The sequence below is a fragment of the Bidens hawaiensis genome, unplaced genomic scaffold (genome assembly GCF_021521415.1).
Source record: "Bidens hawaiensis isolate Kalapana, Puna unplaced genomic scaffold, B.hawaiensis_p1.1 tig00001032_1, whole genome shotgun sequence".
Lineage (NCBI taxonomy): Eukaryota > Viridiplantae > Streptophyta > Magnoliopsida > Asterales > Asteraceae > Bidens > Bidens hawaiensis.
The window spans coordinates 789213-814632 of NW_027491060.1; the positions used below are offsets into that span (position 1 = coordinate 789213).

The 25420-nt window shown below is 35.1% G+C and overlaps 1 protein-coding gene and 1 pseudogene across 2 annotated transcripts; both read left to right on the top strand.

Moving 5' to 3' along the window:
• Window positions 1–5855: 5855 nt before the first annotated feature.
• LOC143552928 (uncharacterized) lies at window positions 5856–7750 on the top strand. Its single transcript, XM_077043037.1, has 2 exons — window positions 5856–5974; window positions 7364–7750. The coding sequence occupies exons 1-2, from the start codon at window positions 5899–5901 to the stop codon at window positions 7579–7581; spliced, it is 294 nt and encodes a 97-aa protein (XP_076899152.1). The 5' UTR covers window positions 5856–5898; the 3' UTR covers window positions 7582–7750.
• Window positions 7751–9906: 2156 nt separating this feature from the next.
• LOC143554297 (putative phosphoinositide phosphatase SAC9) lies at window positions 9907–24986 on the top strand (annotated as a pseudogene). Its single transcript, XR_013138988.1, has 13 exons — window positions 9907–10073; window positions 11028–11077; window positions 11221–11819; window positions 11987–12119; window positions 13696–14912; window positions 16612–16719; window positions 16825–16995; window positions 18738–18980; window positions 19637–20044; window positions 20736–21470; window positions 22363–22560; window positions 23749–24386; window positions 24544–24986. The product of XR_013138988.1 is annotated as a putative phosphoinositide phosphatase SAC9 (transcript).
• The last annotated feature ends 434 nt before the right edge of the window (window positions 24987–25420 follow it).

Sequence of the window (25420 nt, forward strand, 5' to 3'; positions counted from 1 at the left end):
AATTACCAATTTACTGTTAACCTATTTAATTTTATAATAATGTTATTGTTCTCTGTTAACTTGTACTCGTTAATTTAAGAAAAAAAAAACAAATAAATATGCGATGTGCTTAATTTTTGTTCTCTACATTATAATATAAATTTATTAATAAACAGAGTTGTATTCAAAACAAAGCATTATTTTAGTGTCGTAAACCATATGACGTGTTGATACAAGTAACTAACCGAACCAATATCCACCAAAAAAGATTAATACCAATGTACGTCGCACTTACAGGAATCAATGCCAGTATTAGGTTTTTTTTTAACGTTTTCAATCGATGTAAAACACTTGTCAGCATTCTTCTGGGCTTATCACAACTTTATTTTTTGGGTTACGTGAGACAACTTGTGTAATTAATACACAAGCATTAAATTAATTTTTACTTCTAACTATCTATATAATTGTCTACTATAAAATCCTAGGTGCCGCTCTCAGGTTGCTCCCCCCATTCTCTAGAGCCACCATATTGCTTGATTTATAAATGGAGTCTTCTCATGCATTTGACCTGAATTCGCGGGGTATGGGTCTTACCAAACCCGTTGTGACATTCGTCAAATTTGAGTCTTGATTTACATTCGTTTTGTAAAGTTTCATATTGTAAACCCGACTCAATATTTTTAGAACCTTATTTAATTATTATATAATATTATTATATACCTTGACCATCAAAAAATCGATGTTTGTCATTAACAAAAACATAAGGAGTTCAAATGATTTTCGTAAAATCGTTACGAGTTTTACAAACCTTTAAACTCGTTTTAAACTTTGATTAAACTTGAAATGGGTATTTTGAAAATACAGATTATATATATAAACATAAACCCTAAACCTAACATTAACTTCACAATCAAAGCCACGACCGCCACCCCCATTGAGCTGTTTTCTGGCGACGGCGATCCGGCGAGCCCCGAGCTCCGGCCGTCTTCCCTCCCTCGTTTTTCCGGCCACCTCTCTCCCCTTCTCCTTCTCCGGTCACCACCCTCACCGCCAAAACACCTCCCTCCCTTGGTCAGGCGAGCCCGACGCACCACCCACCTCCTCCGAAATACCGACGCCGGTCGCCCCTCACCTTCTCTCCATCTCCCCATCACACACATTACCCTCAACCTTTCCCTTTCCCTCTCTGGTCGCTTTTCCGGTGACCGGAAAACCGTGTCTCGTCTCTCTATCTCTACTCTCGGCTCTCTCCCTCTCGTTCTCTCTCTCTCTCTCTGATGTGCTTTTCCGGTGCGCCTCCGGCGGCCGGAATGCTCCGACGACCTTTGTTCTTCGGCAGTCTTCATCTCCGACGACTCTTGCTCGGATCCGACAAATTTGTTCTCGGCTAAACATCGTTTATAGGTAATGAGATATAGAGTTTTATTTGTCTTAATATCTAACCAATAACCTGTAATCGAGTCGCGAGTTCGGTTCCCCCTAAACCGACTTTGGAGAGTGTTTAGAATTATATTATTTATTTTATAAATCTCATAACTTATAATAAGGCTTATTATTATTATTATTAACAAGATAATTTTTATTATTATTATTGTTATTATTATTATTGTTATTATTATCTTTTAACAAAACCATTATTATTACCATTATTTTCATAATAATAGATTATCATTATTATGATTATTATTATCATTATATTATGATTATTAAGTAATATTTTTAAATTATATTATTGTGAATATTATCCACTTGTTTTTGTTAAACCGAAACCAATGTTGTGCCTAGTTACCATTTAACGTCGTCGTCACTCGAGTTATATCTTTTTATCACTAATGGTACTATTATTAAAATGTTATAGGTATTAGTTATTATTAATATGGCACATATAATTATTATTATAATAATAATTATTATTATTAAAACTTATAAATCTATTAATAACGTTTTCAACAACAAAGTAATAATTATTATATCTATTATTACTACTACTATTATTATTTTTAACAACAAATTCTCGATGAGTAGTATATTATATATTATATTCATCGTTATCTTATATATATATATAACCTATTTTTAAAGCCATTATTATCATTATTATCTTTATCATTAATAATATTATTATAAAATTTATTATCAATTCTTTTTTTTATAAAAACTGAACCCTTGATTTAAAACCCGTCTTGTTTCTATTTAATATTGGTTTAGTTATTTAAAAGCCCCAAATAAAATTATATTATTTTATATTAAATTATTAATTAAGTACGAGTCCCTAATCATTAACCGGTAATCTGTTGTACAACCGAACCTCCTCGTTCAATGTTTTTTTTTCCAATGTGGTTTCAACTAAAGTTCAAGTTCATTAATATATTATTTATTCTTTTTCAATTATCTTTCAAGTCGGATTTGTTCGTTTCGTTCACAGGCTTTCTATATGTCAATTATTTATCTGTTCTCGATTCGTCAATCGAGGTGAGTACTTTCATTCCCTTTTTTCCATCTTTCGTTTTGAGGTGACATTTCATACTTATCAAACTAAATGCTTTATTTACTTGAATCTTAAACTCACAAACGTGATTGTATACTTTACTTAAATAAATACTCGATTTGGTGTTCTATGCTTACATGCTATATGCTTATGTGTTTACCGCTTTTGGAAAGTTGATTCATAAATCCGTGAACTATCTGGTATTCTCTTATAGCACGGTGCCGTTAATGTATTCTTATTAACGACCTCATATAAAAATCCTGAATCGTCTGGTATTCTCTTATGGTGGCAGGTGTCGCTAATGTGTTAGCGATCTCATATTATCCATATTGTTGCTTTTGTTTATCGTTTCGTATACAAGTTTTGTGGTTTTTTATTACTATATATTTATATGCTTAAACTTATGAATTGTTCACCAACCTTTGTGTTGACAAACTTTATTTTATTAAATGTTACAGGTTTGACTTTTGTTGACTCGAGGACTTGACGAAAAACGTTACCAAGACCATTAGGATATTAGTAAAACGAACAATATAAATGTTACTTGTATTCAATTTGTTGGTGTGAACGAGATGTGTTGATTATTGATTTATGAAATAAACGAGTTGATTAAATATTGTCACTTTAAATAGTGTCTTGTGTATTTGTCCAATCACGTTGCACCACGGCATGTTCCGCCGGCTTTGGTCGGGGTGTGACACCCGTATAGTCTTTAAATGGGTTATAACATCTCATGTATTTGTAAAACTATTTCATAAGCAAACAATAATTTTCACGGGTTATGGGTCTCACCAAACCCGGGTAACCCTTGAACTGGTTATAAAATCTCATTTATTTGTGAAATAACCCGTTAATTATCAGAGAATAATTTTCACGGGTTATGTATCTTACCAAACTCTAATAGCTGTCAAATGGGTTATACGATCTCATTTATTGATAAACACTTTCATTATCAAACCCTAATTTAATTTATCTGCTTTACATGTTCTTCGTTGCTGGTCTATCATCTTCATCGTCAGTTAACTTCCAATACTACCGATGACCGTCGTTCAAGTCAATCAAAAACCTAGTTAAACTATATAGATAGGATAAGTAAGGTATCGTATCCACCAGGAGTATGTGGTCAATGCCATTCGTGTAAACACTTTCAATATTATGAAGTAACAGATTTAGTGCTGATCACACAAGCAATTAAAATGAATTTATAGAACTAAGCAACGAACGAACAAGCGAGTTGTAAACAGTTAACAAAGCAAATCACACCCGGGAATTCAAGTAAGTAACCAAACAGTATCTCATGCAACCTAACAGATTTATTATTAACAATTAACTGAAAACTGATCAACCAGACAAAACCTTAGACGTCAACAATTACTTTACACACGGCATTGATTATCAAACGGTCCTTGCCAGTGTGACTCAGTTAAGGGTAATTGTACGTTTTATCGTATTCAATCTAACCAAACAGTTATATGACTAATTATCTAGCAACTGGTAACAGATCGTTCAGACCAACGTAAACCTAAACCGACCGAACACATAGAAATACTAAACATCAATAATCATATATCAATCATCAATAACAATATACAAGTATTCTTAATCACATGAGAAAAACTGTAAATATTACAAACTATACATCCCGGGTGCGATTCTAGGAGATTAGCCGAGCCTAGACATCATTATATCTTCAATACGGGTGATAGAGATCATACGGAGGGTCTTGACACGAGCTAGAATGGTGGAAATCGCCTTCTTGGACTGTTGGAATCGCCTATGGTTCGTCAAAACGGAGTTACGGTTTCATGTTGATGAAAAAAAGGTTATAAACTCAAAATCCCGTCCGCACACCCGTCGCGGTACGCGACGGGGTCTTCTATGGCCCATCGCGTACCGCGATTGACCACAAAGTCAACTCTCACTTTACTACCCATCGCGGTACGCGATGGGTTCTTCATCAGGCCCATCGCGTACCGCGATGGGACCCAGTTACAACAATCATCATTCTTTTCCTCGTTTTGCGTGCTGGACATCCCGGGTCTTCATTCCGTGTCACAACAGGTCCATACTGAGTACTTTAACGCCTATGACCTGAAATCCAATTAAACACGTATGAAGTATCGATAGTTCTAAAATAAATAGTTAAAACTAAATAATAATCGAACTAAAACATATACAAATTAACCGACCATCAACTACCCACCATTGTCAACTACATCAACGCCACTTTTTTCATTAGACAAATATTTGTGTTCATGTTTTTACATTTTAAAAAATCAACATGCTCGTGTTCGTTTATGTTTGTTCGTAAAAATCTAAAAAACCTAAACATCTCAACCGATAAAACCTAGACGTTAAAAATATAATAACAAACTAATATATATGTATTAAACTAAAACAAAACTACGTTAAAAAATAAAATAACATTATAAAATAGCAAACAAATTAAAAACAAAAATTTAAATAAACTCCCGTAACACGGGAGAATGAAACTAGTTTTTTAATATTGTAATAGACATGATTTTTTACCGAACAACCAATACCACCCAAATAAGATTTAGTATTCAGTTTTATGGTTTCTATTAATTAGTCTATCTATAATATATGTAAACGAAAACATAAAAATCTTACGTGTCGTGATGTGGTCGTTCTTTCTTTTTTTGGATTCCCCATATTTGCTTGATTTTTAAATGGAGACTTCTCATGCATTTGACTCAAATTCATGGGTATGAGTCTTATCAAACCCAGATATTCCTTAAACGGATTCTAACATCTCATTAAATAAAAAATTATTCTCACCAAATTATTGATGTAAAAATCCTATAAAAAGGATATATATCTTATTTATTTTAAAAAAGATATATATTATTTAAATTAAAAAACCAATTTTATAGTAAAAAAAATAAACGAGTCTTGGGTCTCATCAAACCATAAGTATATTATTAACTTACATAAATATTATTTATAATTAAAAAAAACCTATTTTATAGTAAAAAAAATAAACAGGTACTGGGTCTCATCAAAACCATATAGATTTTAAACCGAGTTATAACATATCATATATTTGTGAAACAATTTATCATCAAACTATAAGTATATTATTAACTTTCATACAGTAAATAAAATATAAATTCAAAAAATAAATAAATATTAGAATAAACAATATAAAACAACCCCATAATACGGGGGATAAAAACTAATAGAACCATAAAAAAATAATCCCAACACTTTTTTATAGAACCTTACTGGGCCAAAGCAACGGGCCAAGCCCATACATCCAGTCTCATTTCCTTTTATCCCGCACACACACACTGACATTATTCATCTCAGAATACTTATTATTATTATTATTATTATTATTATTATTTCGTGTTTTACATCTTTTATTTACATTTTCCGGCATCAAACGTAACCCTAATTCCTCGGTATCCATGGCGTTGAACTCTGGAATCAGATCTCTGTCTTCCAAATTGCTCGTCTCCGTCGATTCATCCATCGCCAAATCCGGTAACAATCAATCCTTCACCTTATCATTTTATTAACGTTTTACCGGTTAATGTTGAATAATAGCTAATCATTCGTTGCGAGCTGATTGATTGATTTGGATTGCTTATTGTTGATGTATTGGTTGTTGATTATACAGTTATTCAATGGATCCGTGTAGGTGATATTTCGTGTGTTATGTTTTAGATCTAGCTGGTTTTTGTTTGATATAATTTGCTATTGATGTAATAAGGTAATTAGAAATGAAGGAGAGGGGAAAATATTGTTCATATTATTATTATTATTATTATTTTTATTTGCGTCAATATAATGTCATAATAATAGTAATAATAATAATCTATTGTTTATTTTTATTTTACATCAAACTATGTAGTTTATGTGTATCATAAAAACCTTTAAATGAACATTTTAAAACTTGTTGCTTGTTAGTATTTTTTTAATAGTTAGCTTTACTGTATTTTTTTTAATGGTTACACACACAGCTATAAGTTTTACAAATCTTGTTTTCTTGTTAAGCTTCTTAATTTTTTATAGTACAAGACGGTTTTCTCAAGTGGGCGTGGGTTTAAAAAAAGAGTTAGATAAGTATATCATTTGATTCTATGCCCAAAATTAAATTAGAGCAAAAGTGACACAATGGAGATTGGAGGCCTTAAGGTCGAAGAGAAGAATATTTAGGCATGTGCACGTTGATGAATCTCTTACATCTTTATTTATTAGAATTCTAACGCTAGATGTATTCAACGGTCGTGGTTATGTGGTATTAGGGTGCAAACGAACTGAGCCTGAGCCTTACACGTTTTATTGAAGCTCGAGCTCAGCTTGATTGAGCCTAAGTTTCTGAGATCGAGCTCAACTCGTGTACAGAAATTGAAGCTCGAGATCAGATTGGCTTGGCTTGAGCTAATTTGAAAAAAATTTAAACAAACCTAAGCTCGAGCTTGGCTGTGTGAATTCTTTTACATAGAAGTCTAAAAGGGTTAAAATCTAAAATTGCACGAGGCTTGACGAGTCTAAACAGTTTTCCCATACCTGGCTCTAGTTTTATTTGAGGCCTTGGCTCAATAAGGCTCGGCTCGAGCTTTTTATCGATCCGATCTTGCTTGGCTCGTTTGCACCTTTATGTGTTATTTCAAACAGTTTTACTTTACACCTTGTTAAAAATGAAACGGGTAAAAAGGGTTTAGGTAACTTGAACTTTATTTATAAATGTTGTCTTGTAAATATGTTTAATAGATCTGACATGATTCTTGTGCTTAATGCTTGTTTTTTGTATTAGTATGGACTACATAGGGAAGTTGGTTTGAGTGTTTGACTGAGTGGCGTGCATGGTTTGGTTCGGTTGAGTTAGTTATAGACGGTTTTGTTAATTTGGTTATAAATTGATTTCAGCTCAAAGAGGGTTTCATTCAACGGGAGCTAAGAGAATGGGCGGACATGGTGGTCATGATGAGCCAACTTACTTGCACTCAAAGCACATGTACAACTTGGACCGGATGAAAAACCAGAAGCTGACCATGACTCTCGGTGTGTTCACTGCTTTCAGCATTGGTGTCGGGGTCCCAATTTATGCTGTCATCTTCCAGCAAAAGAAGACTGCATCTGGTTAATCAGTTATCTTTATGTTTTCCTTGTTTTCAATCCCAATAATGCAAACTTATGAATGAGTGAATTATGTTCTATATTTTGAAATTGTTTTTGTAGCGTTGGCCATTGGCCTGGCAAACAAATGATAACTGTTATTTGTTCTGTTGGTAAAAGCTTTTTGTCTGATGTTTAGTCATAGAATCATATGATTATATTTATTTTAATTCTCTCTTTAGTATGTTTGCAAGTTTAAATGCTTAGATCACACACAAAAAAAAAACAATACAGATGTACCGTCGCACGTCACACAGCACTGCATGTTTTGCTTTGAGTTTGTGTTTATTTATAATACGTATATGCACAGATACATACATATAGTTAAAATGTTTTTAAATCCCTGTATGTACATGGTGTATTTCCTTGTCCAGGGATGTTCATGGTGTTGTTTGAACGAGTTTGCTGTTAAAAAGTTAAAACCATCGACGTGTCAAAATGAACCGTGGTATCTCAAACTGACCGACCTTTTCCGGCTTCTATGGTTTATAAAGACTCCTATACATCACCAGAAAAAGAATATAAGTTTATGTAATTAAATAATGTATCTAATCTTCAATTCAATACTTTTCATTATTAATTTTACTTACAAGGCTACATGATGTCGCGCATGAACATAGAAGGGAGGGTGCGGTGGAGGGTGTTTTTGGTGAGTTGGTAAGAGCGAGGGAGGGTGTCTAGCGGTGAAGGCAGTTGTGTCAGGCTAATGAAGTTGCAGTGATGAGAGTAAGGGAGGACGGGCGATGAAGTTGATCGGTAAAGGTAGGGATGTGAAGTGTGATGAAGGCAAGGATGACAAGATCCACCGTAACACTCATCGTATTATGTATCATTGCATGCAATATACATGTTGTGTGCGCAAATACTTACTATCAATAACCAAGCAAAGTAATCACCAATGCACACGATAATTCTATACAAAAGTTTTAAAAGGACATATTTTTTGTAATGTGATAACCAATGTGTATTTCCCTTACATATATTATTATTATTATTATTATAATAATTATTATTATTATAATTATTATTAACTTTTATATAGCTGTTAAACTGTGATCTTATTATTAATATTATTATAATTAGTAGTAGTTTTTATATAACTGTTAAACTTTGATTTCCTTTATTTTGCTTCATACATATGTACTTAGAGCCGAGGGTCTCTCTGGAAGCCACCTCTTTATCCCTTTGGATAGAGGTACGGTGTGCCTATATCCTACCCTCCCCAGACCCTACTTATAGCTTTGCTGTCGGTGGGATTTTACTGGGCATGATTGATTGATTGATTGATAACCAATGTGTACACTAACTAGGGTGTTCAAACTATCCGAATTCGAATCCGTATCCGAATTATCCAACTATCCGTATCCGAATCCCGGATATCCGAAAATTCGGATTCGGATAGCAGTTTTCAGATTTTTCGAATATCCGAATTATCCGGTATTTTAATTTTAATTTTAATTTTTTTTCATATTATATATAATACAAAACCCTTGCATCTCAACTTTAATATTCACTTTATTAGTAAAGTAAGTAGCAGTTAACGCTGATTTATTTTACGATCACACGTTTCGATTACGTCTATTTCTACCTATCTTATAACACACATAACACAAACACAAAACACAATCAGCAGCCACCTCTTCTTCTCCTCTGTTCACACATTAACCATCATTCTATCCGTCCTCACTCCTCACAGCAGTCGCAACACCTGCACCACCGTCGCAGCACCACCACTGTCCGTCCCACCCTCACGGCAGCACAAGCACCACTGTCGTCCGTCCCACCCTCACGGCAACCATCACCACCATCGTCCGTCTCCGTCAGTGCCACACTCACAATTTTTTTTATTTCTTTTCGGATATTTGGACCTCGGATATCCGAATATTCGAAAAGAAATAAAAAAAAATAATTTGTGAGGGTGGAAATGACGGAGACGGACGATGGTGGTGATGGCTGTCGTGAGGGTGGGACAGACGGTGGTGGTGCGACGGTGGTGCAGGTGTTGCGGCTGCCATGAGGAGTAAGGACGGATGAAGCGATGGCTAATGTGTGAACAGAGGAGAAGAAGAGGCTGTTGCTGCTTGTGTTTTGTGTTTGCGTTATGTGTGTTACAAGATAGGTAGAAATAGACGTAAAGAAACATGTGATCGTAAAATAAATTAGCGTTAAATGCTACTTACTTTACTAATGAAATAGTTAGATAAACAAGAACTTACATGAGCTAACAATATAAAAATGAAAGAAAAAACAAATTTAATTTTATTTCACTCCAATTACAAAATAATAATAATATTCATTTGGTAGACTACTAGACTTAACATGAAAGTATTCGGTTTCGTTTGGATCGCTTCCTTTCTCTAACAGTTGACACCTCGCAGCCGATCTGTTATTGATTCCGGCACGGCGGCTCGCCATTTAATTTCCGACCGTTCATTTTCTCATAATTTTAACCAACTACTCGGTAAGCTTTATAATTTCTCTCATCGATTAATCTCAAATCCTTTCAATCACTTCATCATTTCAACTATTTTCAGCTATAAATAACCTTCACAGTATGTACTTAACATTAATTCATTGTTTCTCGATCCTTATATTTTCATCGTCCTCTAATTAGGTCACACTTAGTTTAGAATTCATATATATATGTATCAGATCTGTTTTATTAGATAAGGTAATCAGTATTCTGTTGATATCGATTGGTATGTTATTAGCTGGAATTATGATTTGTGATCTCTTAACTTTGTGTACTCCGGAAGATTAGGTTTAACTTTTATCCTAATTTTCGATTACATTGCCATAATTAGGTATGTTATTATACTGTTTGATGTATCTAATCATCATATATGAATATAATTAGGTATACATATTGTTCTTCTTTAATGAAGATGTATAATATGACCGTGATGTAGCTGTACATCTATATTTATAACTTAATCGTCTCTGTATATATATATATATATATTATTATGAGATGACTAGCCCTGCTTGCGGTGCGCACATATGATGTATATATGTGTGAACCCTCGGGTGGGCAAAAGTGAAATTGCACTAATTTTGACGTTATTTTACTAATCTCGTGAAAATAACGTTAAAAGTGACGGACGGTTAATCAGGCATCATGTAGTGGCGTTGATAGCTGAAAGATAAGGGTACATGCACCGATCAGCCGGTGTCCCAATGATTGAGTGCTATGTGCCTTATGTCCAAGGCTTGATGCAAAACTACTATCGAGCCGGGGGTCTCACCGGAAGCAGCCTCTCTATCCCTATGGGATAGAGGTAAGGCTGCCTACATCTTACCCTCCTCAGACCCTACCATAGCTTTGCTATTGGTGGGATATACTGAGTACGATGATTATGAGATGACTAGTCAACTTATCATATGCTTCAATTTGACTGTATGCTGTCTACAACAGGGATCATGAACATCTAAGGCAGATTTATATTGAGATCATGGAATCACCTGGTTAAGCTTCTTTAAACTTTTTTTGAAGATTATTTTTATTGATTTATTAAGTTTTAGGTAACCTTTTCTTGATTAGCATGCGTGTATCCTGTGATGCATACTTTTGGATTCTCATTCTTGATTTTGTTTGACATTTGTTGCAGCCGGTAGATTGAGGGTTACATCTGTTGTTGTACTTACACTTGATACCAATGAGGTGTACATAGTTGCTAGCTTGTCGTCTAGGAATGACACTCAGGTTATTTATATCGATCCGACAACGGGTTATCTTAGACATGAGTGGAAGCAAGGTTATGATGTTTTCACCTCCGAAGACGAGGCATTAAACTACATCACAAATGGTTCAAGGTCAGTTTGTAAGAGTATAATTTATGCGAGAGCCATATTAGGTTATGCTGTGCTTGGGAGCTCCGGTTTGCTGCTCGTTGCAACAAAGTTGGCTGCTAGCATTCCGAATCTGCCTGGTGATGGCTGTGTGTACACTGTTAGTTAGAGTCAATGTGTCAAAGTTGTACTTCAAAACCCTCAACCACAGGGGAAAGGTGAAATAAAGAATATTCAAGAATTGGCTGAACTTGATATAGATGGAAAATACTATTTCTGTGAAACAAGGGATATAACTCGTCCATTTCCAAGTCATATCTCTGTAAGGAACCCTGATGAGGAATTTGTTTGGAATGGGCGGTTCTCAAGTTCTTTTAAAAAAATTGGTCTAGAGCAGCACTGTGTCGTTTTACTCCAGGTAATTTGTGTGTTATAACCTTGACAATTAAGAAATTAGTACCTCTATCCAATCACAGACTGGTAATATGCGTGTCTTATAAGTTATAACCGATATATCTATTTTCTAACATGGTAGCATGAGATTCAATAATATCACATGCTTAACCAATCTATGTCAATTAACAGGGTTTTGCAGAATGTAAAAGTTTTGTAAGCTTAGGCCCGCAAGAAGGTATTGTTGCTCTTATAGCTCGTCGGAGCAGGCTTCATCTCGGCACACGATACTTAGCAAGAGGCATAAATTCATGTTACGGCACAGGTAGGCTGACATATTTTAAGCCCATACTGTTTATGTTCTTTATTATAGTTATATTCATCTTGTGAAGTTATGTGGAAATGTATTATGTTTTCTTCGGTCTTCTATATCTTTTGTTCAGTCTAAGCTATTTTCCAACGTGTTTTCTCAATATAGTTTTGTAGTCCAGCCTTTAAAAAAAAACTGTACTTGACAGCCGATGCTATAACTTAATAGCCATCATTTGCTGTTGTGGTTGTGCTCAATAGTTGGATTTGAACTTATTTATAGTCGAAACAATTTTTAAAAGTTCAATCTTGTATCACCTAATTCTTTGTGTTGACACAACTGGTTCAAAACCGAAAGGAACACCCAGAAGACTCATAGTTGATCAAGCAATGATCGACTTTCTTTTTTGTTAATTGAAAAACTGGTGCATTACAATGAAGTGACTTAAGAAAGAAACTAAATAAACCTTAATTAAACCTTACTGAAATACTAAAATTTATACCAGTTAAAAACCCAATATTAAACGACTCAAATACCCTTATACCTTATTTGAAAATTCCCTTGTCCCCACAATGGTGCCTCAGTGGTAAGGATGTGTGAATTTATTGTGGGGGTCCAGGGGTCAAACCCCGGTATCATTCGATTTACTATTTACTATGGTAAACGTGATTTACCTCCCTCATGTTGGCTGTGGGACCGGTTGGTGGGGGACGCCCAATGGTGGCATATAGCTTTTATTTGAAAAATCCCATACAGAAAACAGCTAATAGCCAACTTCAATATTGACCCGTGACCCACAAACATGATTAGAGCTATCCCTTTGTAGAATGGGGTAGATTATAGATGTAATTCATGTTTAGTTCCTTGCAATAGTTTAATGATCTGGAGAAACTTGAAATTAATACTTGTAATGGGAGTTGGCAGCACAGGAAAGTCATACGGGTTTGGTAACGTGCCATATGGTCTGGGTTAACACTTCTCTGCTAACTTTTTTTGGTTCTTTTACCAATAATTTGTGTCAAGTTTGATTATGAAACTTACATTATTGTAATTATTATCCATTTCCTTTTAAGAAAATGGTTTAGGATTATCCCACAGAGCATGCTATCAAGAGTTACTAGACTAATAGGATTAAAATCACATTTCATAAGTAGATTTTGCTTTTCGTAAATCTAGACAAACTGGGCATGTAAATGACAGCTGGTTGTATATGTTTATTTTTTCGTTAATAAAGTTTGCCAGGGCATCATACTTTTTACCGAAAAATAAAAATGAGACATCACTAGTGAAATTGATCTTCCTTTGGCAACCAGCATACGACCCTGCGTTTCACTACACTTATTGTTAATACACTTTGTGAAGTATCGCCAATAAAAAGGGAAATAAGAGATTAGCATATGATTTGAAGTTTAAAGTTATCACAGTAGCGAAATGAGTGAACTTGTACAGGTTGTTTAGTTGATAAGTGGTAGTAAGAATTGTTGGAACAGTTTTAACTTTTATCATGTTTTTATAGGAGGTTTACACATCAAGCTGTCAATGGTTCATGATTCATTTGATCTTAAGTTTAATTGCCATCTTTTCTGAACAGGCAATGAAGTTGAGTGTGAGCAACTTGTATGGGTTCCAAAAAAGGTAGGTCAAAGTGTTCCTTTCAACACCTATATATGGAGACGTGGCACTATTCCTATGTGGTGGGGTGCAGAACTAAAGATGACTGCTGCAGAGGCAGAAATTTATGTTTCAGACCGTGACCCGTATAAAGGAAGTGCGCAATACTATCAAAGATTAACTAAAAGATATGATAAAAGAAATATAACCATAGTAGGTTCAAATCAAAAGAAAAGTTCCGTAGTTCCAATTGTGTTGATTAACTTGTTACGCAACGCAGAAGGTAAGTCAGAATCCACTCTGGTTCACCATTTTGAGAAATCTATGAACCACATCAGATCAACCGGGAAACTTCCTAACACTAGAGTCCATTTAATTAACTATGATTGGCACGCAAGTACTAAATCAAAAGGTGAACAACGAACCATTGAAGGATTGTGGCACCTTCTAAAAGCACCAACAGTATCCATAGGCATTTCAGAAGGAGATTATCTGCCATCTCGTCAGAGAATTAAGGATTGTCAAGGTGAAGTAATTTTCAACGATGACCTTGTGGGTGCGTTTTGCTTACGTTTACATCAAAATGGAGTCATTCGTTTCAACTGTGCTGATTCTTTGGACCGTACAAATGCTGCTAGTTATTTTGGTGCTCTTCAAGTTTTCACAGAGCAGTGTAGGCGCCTTGGAATATCTCTTGATAGTGACTTGGCTATTGATTATCAATCTGCTAAAAACTATGGGGGTTACACCGCCCCTTTGCCACCAGGTTGGGAAAAAAGAACCGATGCTGTAACGGGAAAATCATATTATATTGATCATAATACTAGGACTACAACGTGGAATCATCCATGTCCCGATAAATCTTGGAAGCGTTTTGACATGTCATTTGAGGAATTTAAAAGGTCTACAGTTTTGTCACCAGTTTGTATACTGGCTGACCTTTTTCTAAATGCTGGTGATATTCATGCAACACTCTATACTGGATCTAAAGCAATGCATAGTCAGGTTCTTAGTATATTTAGTGAGGAGGCGGGAAAGTTCAAGCAGCAGTTTTCTGTTGCACAAAATGTGAGAATAACTTTGCAGAGAAGATATAAAAATGCAGTTGTTGATAGCTCTCGTCAGAAGCAGTTAGAGATGTTTCTTGGTATACGGCTTTTCAAGCATCTTCCCTCACTTCCAGTCCAACCCTTACATGTATGTAACTGCTTGCGATATATTGTTTATTTATTTTTTGCCTAATGCAATACTGAAAGAAGTCTCATGAGTGGCTCATTACAACTCATGAGGGAAGTATGAAGAAATACGCCATGTATATTACAACTCATTAGGGTTAATATGTTAGTAAACAGCCGAGTAATAACATAATAAAGTTCATTTTATAGGTAACTGGCTCATGTCCCAGTGCAATGCATGCTTAGTTCAAAATAATTTGGATTTAAATAACTCATTCATGCCTTGTACTGTGGATATTCTCATTGTAGTATATATTCTAATATTGAACCCACTTTGGTTCCTTTATTAAGTTCATTTTTTTGTCTTACGCTGCTCATGTATCGTTTCGTCTCTAAAACTCAGTTTGATGTATGAGAACCTCTTCTGTTACTTTATATTATGGTTTGTACTTTGTAGGTGTGGGGAATACCAGAATAAAACCTCACTCTATCATAAACACTGCTATTTACTTATTTTACATAAAGCAAATTATGATTGTTAACGCAATCTATGGTGTTTCATGAGAGGGGTTTGGATCAAATACAAATGGAATTAACGTGCTAAACGTGAGAATCAAGTAGAGTAATTATATATACAAGTAGAGTAATTATGTAATTACATCATAGAGTAATTAATGTGCTAAACGTGAGAATCAAGTAGAGTAATTAATAAATTATATATACGAGTAGAGTAATTATGTAATTACATCATAGAGTAATTACATAATTACTCTATGATGTAATTACATAATTTCTCTACTTGTATATATAATTTATTAATTACCCTACTTGATTCTCACTTTTAGCATGCTAATTTCATTTTTATGTTTACTTTCCCCTTAATGAGAGTGCTTGCTGTTAATCTTGGTTTTCTTTGCTAATAAAATGACTACTTTTTAGTAATATCTACTTAAAGAAAGTTGCATGCCGGTATTTTAGAATTGGGGGTCTTTAATATAGCAGTGGACTAGGATACCTGAACTTTGTTCCAAACTGTAGTACATCGAAAATTTTGTATAACAATTTGACCTGATTTGGTGAAAGATTATACAATATTACCTCACTAATCACCTGGTTTTTGACATTGAACTTTGGCAAAGTAATTCTTGTCTTCCCGCCTGAAACTATCCTGTTGATATGTTGGTAAATACACACCAGAAGATGGAGAGCATAGTCTGATATTACGTTTATGTATTTATATTATGGAATTCTGATTTCTTGAAATCCAAAGTGAATTATGTTCTTAGAAGCTGTTCCTACACAATAGCCGCTTGCAGGGGGACCTAACTACCTCTGGTATTTGGTACTTTGCAAAACATGCATTTTAAATACCCTGTTTTTTTGTGTTATGCATTCTTTTGATCACATTGAGAATCTTTTTTGTATTCTAGTGAACTCATTTTCTTTTTGCTTTTACCCATGAAATTGCACATAGTTTTTGCTTTTACCTTGCAGGAAATGCAACATACGTTGTAATGTTAGTCCATGCATAACAAGTTAGCAACAATTTTCACATTTTTGTTTTGTTTTGTCAATTATCTTAAATCTCATAAGTAGAATTAAGTAGAATCACACCCTTTATGTTTCACGATCTCAAATGTAGCAAGAAATTGACGAGTCTTTTTCATGCTCTGAAGCCTGCAATAAAGCACCAGCTCACATATCTTTTTTTTCCCTGACAGGTGACTAGTAGGCCATTTGGTTGCCTTCTTAAGCCAGTTGCCAGCATTATGCCAAGTCCTGATGATGGGGGCAGTCTTCTTAGTTTCAAGCAAAAAGATCTTATCTGGGTAATCATAATATGTTTCTGTTTTCCAAGGCTTAACTTAAACATGGACATACCTTTATTGCTAATTACAAATTTGAAGTTTTACTATCCAGTTTCTGTTTTACAGGTTTCACCACAGGCAGCAGATGTAATGGAACTCTTTATACATCTTGGCGAGCCCTGTCATGTTTGTCAGGTTCTTCTCACAATTTCACATGGTGCAGATAGTTCAACATTTCCATCTAGGGTTGATGTGAGAACTGGACGTGATCTAGATGGGCTTAAACTCGTTGTTGAGGTTTAATTTATCTTCCCTAACACTCCACATATTAAATTAGTATCCACACTTTTTTTTCTTTTTAATTGGTGTTAGGGTAAACTTATATAAAAGCATATGAATCTTTTTTGGAATTTTCTTCTATAGGCTTGTTTTTTAACATAGAAATTTGAGGAGTTTTTGTTGAAATCATTTCCGGTCAACCTTCTTCACAATGCTAGTTTTAACTAACATTTTCATCTTTCCAAGTGTTCAGTTTCTTAGCTCTAAGAACTGCAGTTAGCCTTCATTTTTGTGGCTGCATCCCTAAGTTTTTTGGTCTATTTAATCACGAAGGATTCGTTAGACACCCAACTATTGGCTTCAAAGAAATCAAATAGAGCACATACATAGTCCATAAGCAAGTTGACTTCAAAATGAAGACACATGCTACTTGATTGTTGTCTTTTCCATTCAGCACATCTGTTGTTGATAGCAGTGTTTTGAAACCCGGCCCGGACCGGTCGAACCGGGACCCGCTAAGCTTATCGGTCCGGTCTGCAGTAGTTAACCCGGTTTCTAAAAACCCGGACGGTTTGAACGGTTCCCGGTCGGACCAGACCCGGTGAACCGGTAAATCCATTTTATTTTTATTTTTTTTAGTTTTTAATTAAAAAAAATCAATTCTATAGAAACTCAAACCATAAATCGCGGCTTTATCCACAATTGGCTATCATCGTCACTCTTTAAAACATTCAATTCATCATCGATTGGATTGGCGGTAGAAGATGCCCAGATCTGTGAGACAAAATGGAAGAAAAAGAAGACGATACGAGCTATATTAATGCCAGATCTAAGGTTGCCGGTTGTTAATTGGTTATTTGGTTGCGATCAAAAACCAGTCGTGTGTTGATGGACCGGGGAAGAGAGAGGAGGGTGTGGGAGATGAACATGACGGCTGCGGTGTAAAGTTGTTCTGCATTTGTTATCTCATTTTAGGGTTATTTGATATTTTGTTAAGAAATCATACTAATATAGTAATATAACCTTTTAGTTCGTTATTATCTTTCCATTACATGTTTAATCCTTCAAAATTTTAATAATATTAAATAGTCCATAAACATGAATTATAATATATATAAAAAATAAATATATTGTTTATGACGTCATCCGGGTCAAACACCGGTCCGCCCTCCCGGGTCGTTCCGACCTTTGATCCGATAAGGCGTTTGGGTCTACTTTAGCACACAAATGTTTGTAAGACTTTCTAGGTTTATGGCAGGTTATTAGTAACACACAAATGTAGGCTGTAGTGAAGAATTTGATAATGAACCTGCAATTGAGAAAACCTAGGTTTAATGTCGCACATATGAACTGACTATGCATAATTCTTTTTTTGTTTTAGATCCTTTTATATTCTATTTATCTGATAGCAGCTATATTTTAACTGATTGTCACAAAATGACAAAATAATGTTAATATATGGTTGTCCATCAGCATATGCATTTTGTATATTATAGAAGAAAACAGTGAAGTCAGAAATAATAATCATGCTATAAAAAGCAACAATAAAAAAAGTTTGGTCTAGCTTGATCTACTATAACAAAGTTAACCGTCTGATTGTGGGCAGTTCAAGAAACATCATGCACATTCGAAAGTTTAATTACTACGGAAATTTGAGCTGGTTAAATATTAATATGTATAATATTGAACTTGGTAACCTTAGGTAATATCTGGTTTTAGCTTAACTAGAGTAGTTAAACATGGTTTATCTTTGTTTACAGGGAGCATCTATTCCTCAGTGTGCAAGTGGTACGAACATTGCAATACCTATACCAGGACCTAGTAGTGCAGAGGATATGGCTGTGACGGGTGCTGGGGCACGCCTAGATGCCCAAGATACAACCAACCCTCCATTTTTGTATGATTTTGAAGAACTGGAAGGCGAACTGGACTTTCTTACTCGTGTGGTTGTGCTCACTTTTTATCCTGCCATGTCAGCCAAAACCCCAATCACACTCGGAGAGGTACAGTGAATATAAAAAATATTACTTTATTACTAATGTCATATTATTAGTTCTATAAGTTGGTGTGTATTTTCTTAAATTTAATCAAGCATCATCTGATTACAAAAATAGTAGTTAGTAACAACTTCATAGGTTTGTTGGCTTAGATTCGATAAGCACACACGGACACACACGATTTTATGATTAAACCATGATCATGACTCATTTTAATTATTGAAAAAATAACGTGCATGCAAATTACATAGACCCTACCATCTATTTATATTAAATTACTTTCTAAACATCCTATCTTTTTGACTCTTTTAGGTGTGACATGATGTTAATGTTGGTATAGTCGTTTAATTTGGCTGCAAAGACCATAAGAATGTATGATTTGTTGATATGAATTATGATAGATGTTGATCTGCATGTTATGAACTGTAAATGGAGGGTCAGTTGAGTTGCTATATCCAAATAGTATGCCATTCATGTGTGATGACAACACTTCCTAAATCCTAACCATAAGTCTGGTTAACATTTCTGATTGATGCACTCAATCTTTAATTAAATTAATCACTGTGTGTGTGTGTGTGTTATTGTTGATGTTGAAACATTTATTATTACAGTGGTGGTTGTTGTAGTTTATACCTGTTGCTCTTTACTGGATTATGTAACAGGTAGAGATACTTGGAATCACTCTTCCATGGAGAGATCTTTTCACTTCTGATGGACCTGGCATGAAGTTATGGGATCGTATCAATAATGTTATCGAAGATACTGACCCTATTTCATCTGATATCAACAGCAATCCTTTTGCATTTGATGATGTACTGCCCCCTGCAAAATCTGAAAATCCCACCAGCACTTGGGTGGACCTCTTATCAGGCAATGACTTTATATCAGGATCCATTTCACAACCAGTGCAAGAAACGGCTTTCCATGACCCATTTCTCAACCCGTTTCATGCTCATGATGATGAAGCATATGATTCTCCTCCTAAGGTTTCTCTACAAGATAAAAAGCCAACTGAAAGTGGTCCTCAGCAATATATAAGTTGTTTTAAGAAGTTGACTGCCTTACATGTGGTATGTTATTCTTTTATATGCTTTTGCTGTTGCATATGTTGAAATTGATTGGTCCAGGTCATGCTTTGGTGTAAAATACGGTTATAGGTGCATATGAAAAAGACACTCCATTGTTTACCGCATTGTATCTGTTAGCAGCTCAATAATATTTTCCAAAATAAAAATCGATATGTATATTAGCTTGCCACATTCACATTGATTTCTTCAATACCCTTGAAGGGTTCTATGCAAAAGATGTTTTTTTTTGCAAGAACAGAGAGAACAAAGTAAATTTATGTATATATAGAAGCCACCCATGTGTAGGTTATGTATATCATGTATAGGTATATATCATACGTATACTTACATATGTGTAGGTAAACGTCTAAAAGTGAAATAAAAAACATATGAAGAAGTTAGTTTAATGGAATTATTATTATGTATATAACACACACATTTGTATGTAAGAAGTAAAAGTTTTTTATAATATGAACCATTATTTGAAAACATTAAACGATTTAGGTTTGTCTTTTTGTTGTTGCAATAATTTAGGCTTCTGTAACGAACCTTTTCATTTTTCATATCTCTGTCATGTGAAGCATTGTAGTCATATGCTCCTTCATATGCTCTGCAGTTTCATTCAATAGGCAATATAGATGCAAGTTGTTTTCTTTTGAGGTTCTAAATACACAATGTTAATAAATTTTTGCAGGCTAACAAGTTAAGTTTTGTTGACGCTATGAAACTAGAAATCGAACGTCTCAGCCTAAATCTATATGCTGCTGAACGCGATAGAGCTTTATTGTCTATCGGCATTGATCCCGCCACTATAAATCCCAACTTGTTGCTTGAAGAATCTTATGTGACTTCATTATGCAAGGCTGCCAATGCACTCGCACTTGCCGGTCACATTTCACTAGAAGACAAAACTATTGGGTCTATTGGTCTTGATTCAACTGATCTTGATGATAATATTGACATTGATTTCTGGAACATTAACAAAATAGGCGAGGGTTGTTGTGGGGCCCCGTGTCAAGTTCGTGCTGAAGATGTAACATCTTCATCGGGCTCTGTGTACACGTGCAATGAGTGTCGGCGTAAGGTTTGCAGGGCTTGTTGTGGGGGTAAAGGAGCACTTCTTGTAGGAAGTTATAATGGTGATTCGTCAAGTCGGTCTGCTAGTACGGATGGGGTTATTTGTAAGCTGTGCTGTCATGATAGTGTGCTTGATGCATTGATTCTGGACTATGTTAGGGTTTTGGTTAGCCAGAGAAGTAGTAGGTCTGATCTTGCTGCTTATAAAGCATTAGACCAAGTTGTAGGCAGAGATTATATTTCCAAAAGAGTGATGATCAAGTCTGACAGAAATGGACCTAATGCCATCCAGCGGTTACTTAAAGGACAGCAATCTTTAGCTGAATTTCCGTTTGGCAGCATTTTGCATTCGGTATTCTCTCTCATCAATTAGTTACTCTTGTTTCTATCCCACTCACACTTTTATGCCAATTTAATTTCTGCTTTAAGTAAATTTGGAAATAATCACCTGCTTAAACTTTGGAGTGTTAAAAAACTTGAACTGACCGAACCGTTGAAATCGAAGCAAGTCGGCCGGTTTGAGATCCAAACGGTTTGATTTGCCGTTTGGTTTTTAAGGTTTAACAGTTTAATCGCTTGGTTTTGTTTGAAACTTGGAACTGCCCATGTAAACGGAACTGGCTGTTAAACCTTTTATTATTATGTATATATTTTATATTGAGGAAACTGCTAAAATCGTCCCTGAGGTTTGGTCACATTTGCCACTTTTATTCAAAAGGTTTTTTTCTTTCTGCATCTGAAGCCTTGAGGCCTTGCAAGTCAGGGATGTTTTTGGAAGATGTAGTTATTTATATATATTATGTTCATGAACCATCTTTATTACTTCAAAAAATTTAATACAAACTAACCATTTTGAAAAAGAAAAAAAAAATTCTATGCACACACACACACACACACGTATTGTTGTTAGTGGTCATTAGCTTGTGGCTAAGCCCCTTAGGGTTCTGGTAACTCTGTCTATACATATGTGTACATTGTATGATAAGACGTATCAATAGAAAGGTCTTTTTTATCTTCACTAAAAGAGAAATTTCTTATAAAAACACCATGTCTAAAAACTTTAAAACACGCCTAAAAAAATTAAAACAGCATGCTTAAAAATCATTTTACACTTTTTAGGCGAGAGTGACTTTTAGCCGAACCTAAATCTATATGTATGTATGTATGTATGTATATGTATATATAGATATATGTATATATGTGATGGGTTCTAAACTCTTTCTTTCATTTTTCACGTTAATTAGATTGAATCAGCTCCTGGTTCAGCACCAGTGTTATCGTTGCTCGCACCATTGGATACCGTATCACAAGACTCATACTGGAAGGCACCTCCTAGAACCACTTGTGCGGAGTTTGCTATTGTTCTCGGCAATCTTTCCAGTGTCTCCAGTGTTGTCCTCGTTCTTAGTCCATGCGGTTATTCTATGTCTGATGCTCCTAATGTAAGTAAAATATAACTCATTATCATAATACTCATCATATTTACTAACAGCAACCTAAGATCCAAAAGGTGATCAAAATCCTCTTGAAACTTCATTTTATCTTTTCTGTAAGTAAAACATTACTCGTTATCCAAAACTGAACTCAACAGAAACCGACGGGTTTTTTATGCTTACATAAAGACCAAACTTTTTGTTCCGTTTCGACTTTCCATGTGAAAAAAATTCAAAACCGGAAAAACCGAACTGAACAAAATTTATGGATTTTCATATTTAAATTGATATTTAACTAATTATAAGGGTTTAATATATAGTGTAACCCAAATATTTTGCCCAAATGATAATTACATTAAATTTTTTTAACTAACGAAAAAGATTTTAGCCCTAAATTCATTATTTTGGGCCAAATTTATGGATTTTTATATTTAATTGTGATTTATAAATATTGTAACCCAAATATTTTAGCCCAAATTATAATAACAATTAACTTTTAAATAACTAACAGATTTAGGTCCAATGTTTTAGCCCCAACTTCATTATTTACGGCCAAATTTATTTTAGCCCAAAATTTTCAAGGCCAAAGGTAAAACTGGGACCGAAACCGACCGGTTTTTTTAAAACTCTAAAACCGAAATTTTGGTTTGAGCCCAAACTCGACCCATGCACTCTCCTAGCTTTTTAAGGCGAGCCCATTTTAGTCAAACCCTCTTATGGCACGAACCAAATTAATGTTTTTTTAAAAATGGCTCGTTAGTATATATGTGTGAACCCTCGGGTGGGCAAATGTGAAATTGCACTAATTTTGACGTTATTTTACCAATCTTGTGAAAATAACGTTAAAAGTGGTGGAAGGTTTAGGCATCATGTGGTGGCGTTGATAGCCGAAAGACAAGGGTACATGAACCAGTCGGCCGGTGTCCCGATGGTTGAGTGTTATGTGCCTTATGTCCAGACTTGATGCAAAACTACTATCAAGCCGAGGGTCTCACCGGAAGCAGCCTCTCTATTTCAACGGGGTAGAGCTAAGGCTGTCTACATCTTACCCTTCTCAGACCCTACCATAGCTTTGCTATTGGTGGGATTTACTGATTATGATGATGAAAAATGGCTTGTTAGCATGTTTCGACCCATTAGCTGATTTGGCCCACCCGTTTACAAAATAGTGGAGATTCATTCTGGTTCACTATGCAGGTGCAAATATGGGCAGGCAATAAGATAGACAAGGAAGAAAGAAAAATAATGGGAAAATGGGATATTGGATCAATCATCACATCTTCTCCCGAACTTACCGGGCCTGAAAAGCCCGGTAACACAAGCCCAAGGCACATCAACTTTTCCTTTCAAAGCCCGGTTCGTTGTCGAATCATCTGGATCAAACTCAGCATCCAAAAAACCGGTTCAACCTCTTCTTTAAACTTTGACAAGGGTTTTGACCTTCTATCCTTGGATGAAAACCCGTTCTCCCGAAGCTTGTCTTTAGAACCCGTATCCGACCCGTGTCTGCATGCAAAGAGAATCATTGTAGTTGGAAGTCCTGTGAAGTTAGAGATGCCAACACAAACCTCGTACCAAAGTGGTGTGAGGAACTGGTTGGAGAGAGCGCCATCAGTCAACCGGTTCAAGGTTCCCATTGAGGCCGAGAGGTTGATTGCCAACGAACTCGTTTTGGAGCAATATTTATCTCCCGCTTCGCCGATGCTCGCTGGGTTCCGCTTGACGGGTTTAGTGCCATAAGGCCTCGGGTTACACATTCACCGTCATCGTCGGTTGTTTGGGAAGATAGATTCATATCTGCAGCAGTTCTATACATTCAAGTATCCGTTTTACAGGTACTTATTATAAGTTATAACCACAAATATCTTGCCGTCTGTAATATATAGAAGAGGGGTTCATTACAAAATGACTAAATTCTTGCGAGAACAAAATTAGTAATTTTAAGCTGTGTAGTTTTTTAAATTAGCTAGCTAATTGTTTTTGTTTTTACAGGACAATGGGAAAATGGTGGTAGTTGCAGAATACCGGTTACCAGAGGTGAAGACCGGAACACCTATGTACTTTGACTTTCCATGACCATTGACCGCTCGGCGTGTCTCTTTTAGACTAGGTGGAGACGTTGCTTCATTTGCAGATGATCCTGCTGATCTTGACGACTCTTCCAACCTCCAAGGCCCGTTGGCTGCAGGCCTCTCGTTAGCAAACCGTGTTAAATTATATTATTATGCGGATCCCTATGAGCTGGGGATTCGGGGCAGCCTTTCTACTGTTTAGATGCTACATGTGTGATTTTGTACATTAAATACACTCATTCATTTTTTTAATCATGTCTAGATTTCTTCTATAATGGGGGATTTTCGTTTTATCATTTTGTTTCAATCCCCTCTATCCTTTCTTCAAGTGAGCGTAAAACTTAACGAAACCAATGTCTTTTTCAATTTTCACTCATTTTATTGTGTTGTTCTTCAAGTGGTTGATTGTATCTATAGACCAAATGCTTGTGGGTTTTGTTATTATAAAAAGTAAAGGGAAATAAATGAAAGTATTTATAGAGCAAATACAACTATTTAAACCAATTTGGCAGGTTAAAGAGATTAAAGAAACTATAAAATTAATAGAATAGAAACTCATAAATATACACCCTATGGTAGTAAAGATTAAAATACAAATGATAAAAATGTATAAGGTGAGAACGATTTGTCGTCTTTAGAAGGTTGTGATAAAAAATCCCTAGAAAAAAAATATAAAAAAAGCAAAATTCAAAAACCTGAAATCATTATCACCTCATGTTTATGGCCTTTTGTAGGATGACTCACCTCTACAGTGTATATCTATTAAGAACATATAGAAAACTAAAGTACGCCTCTAT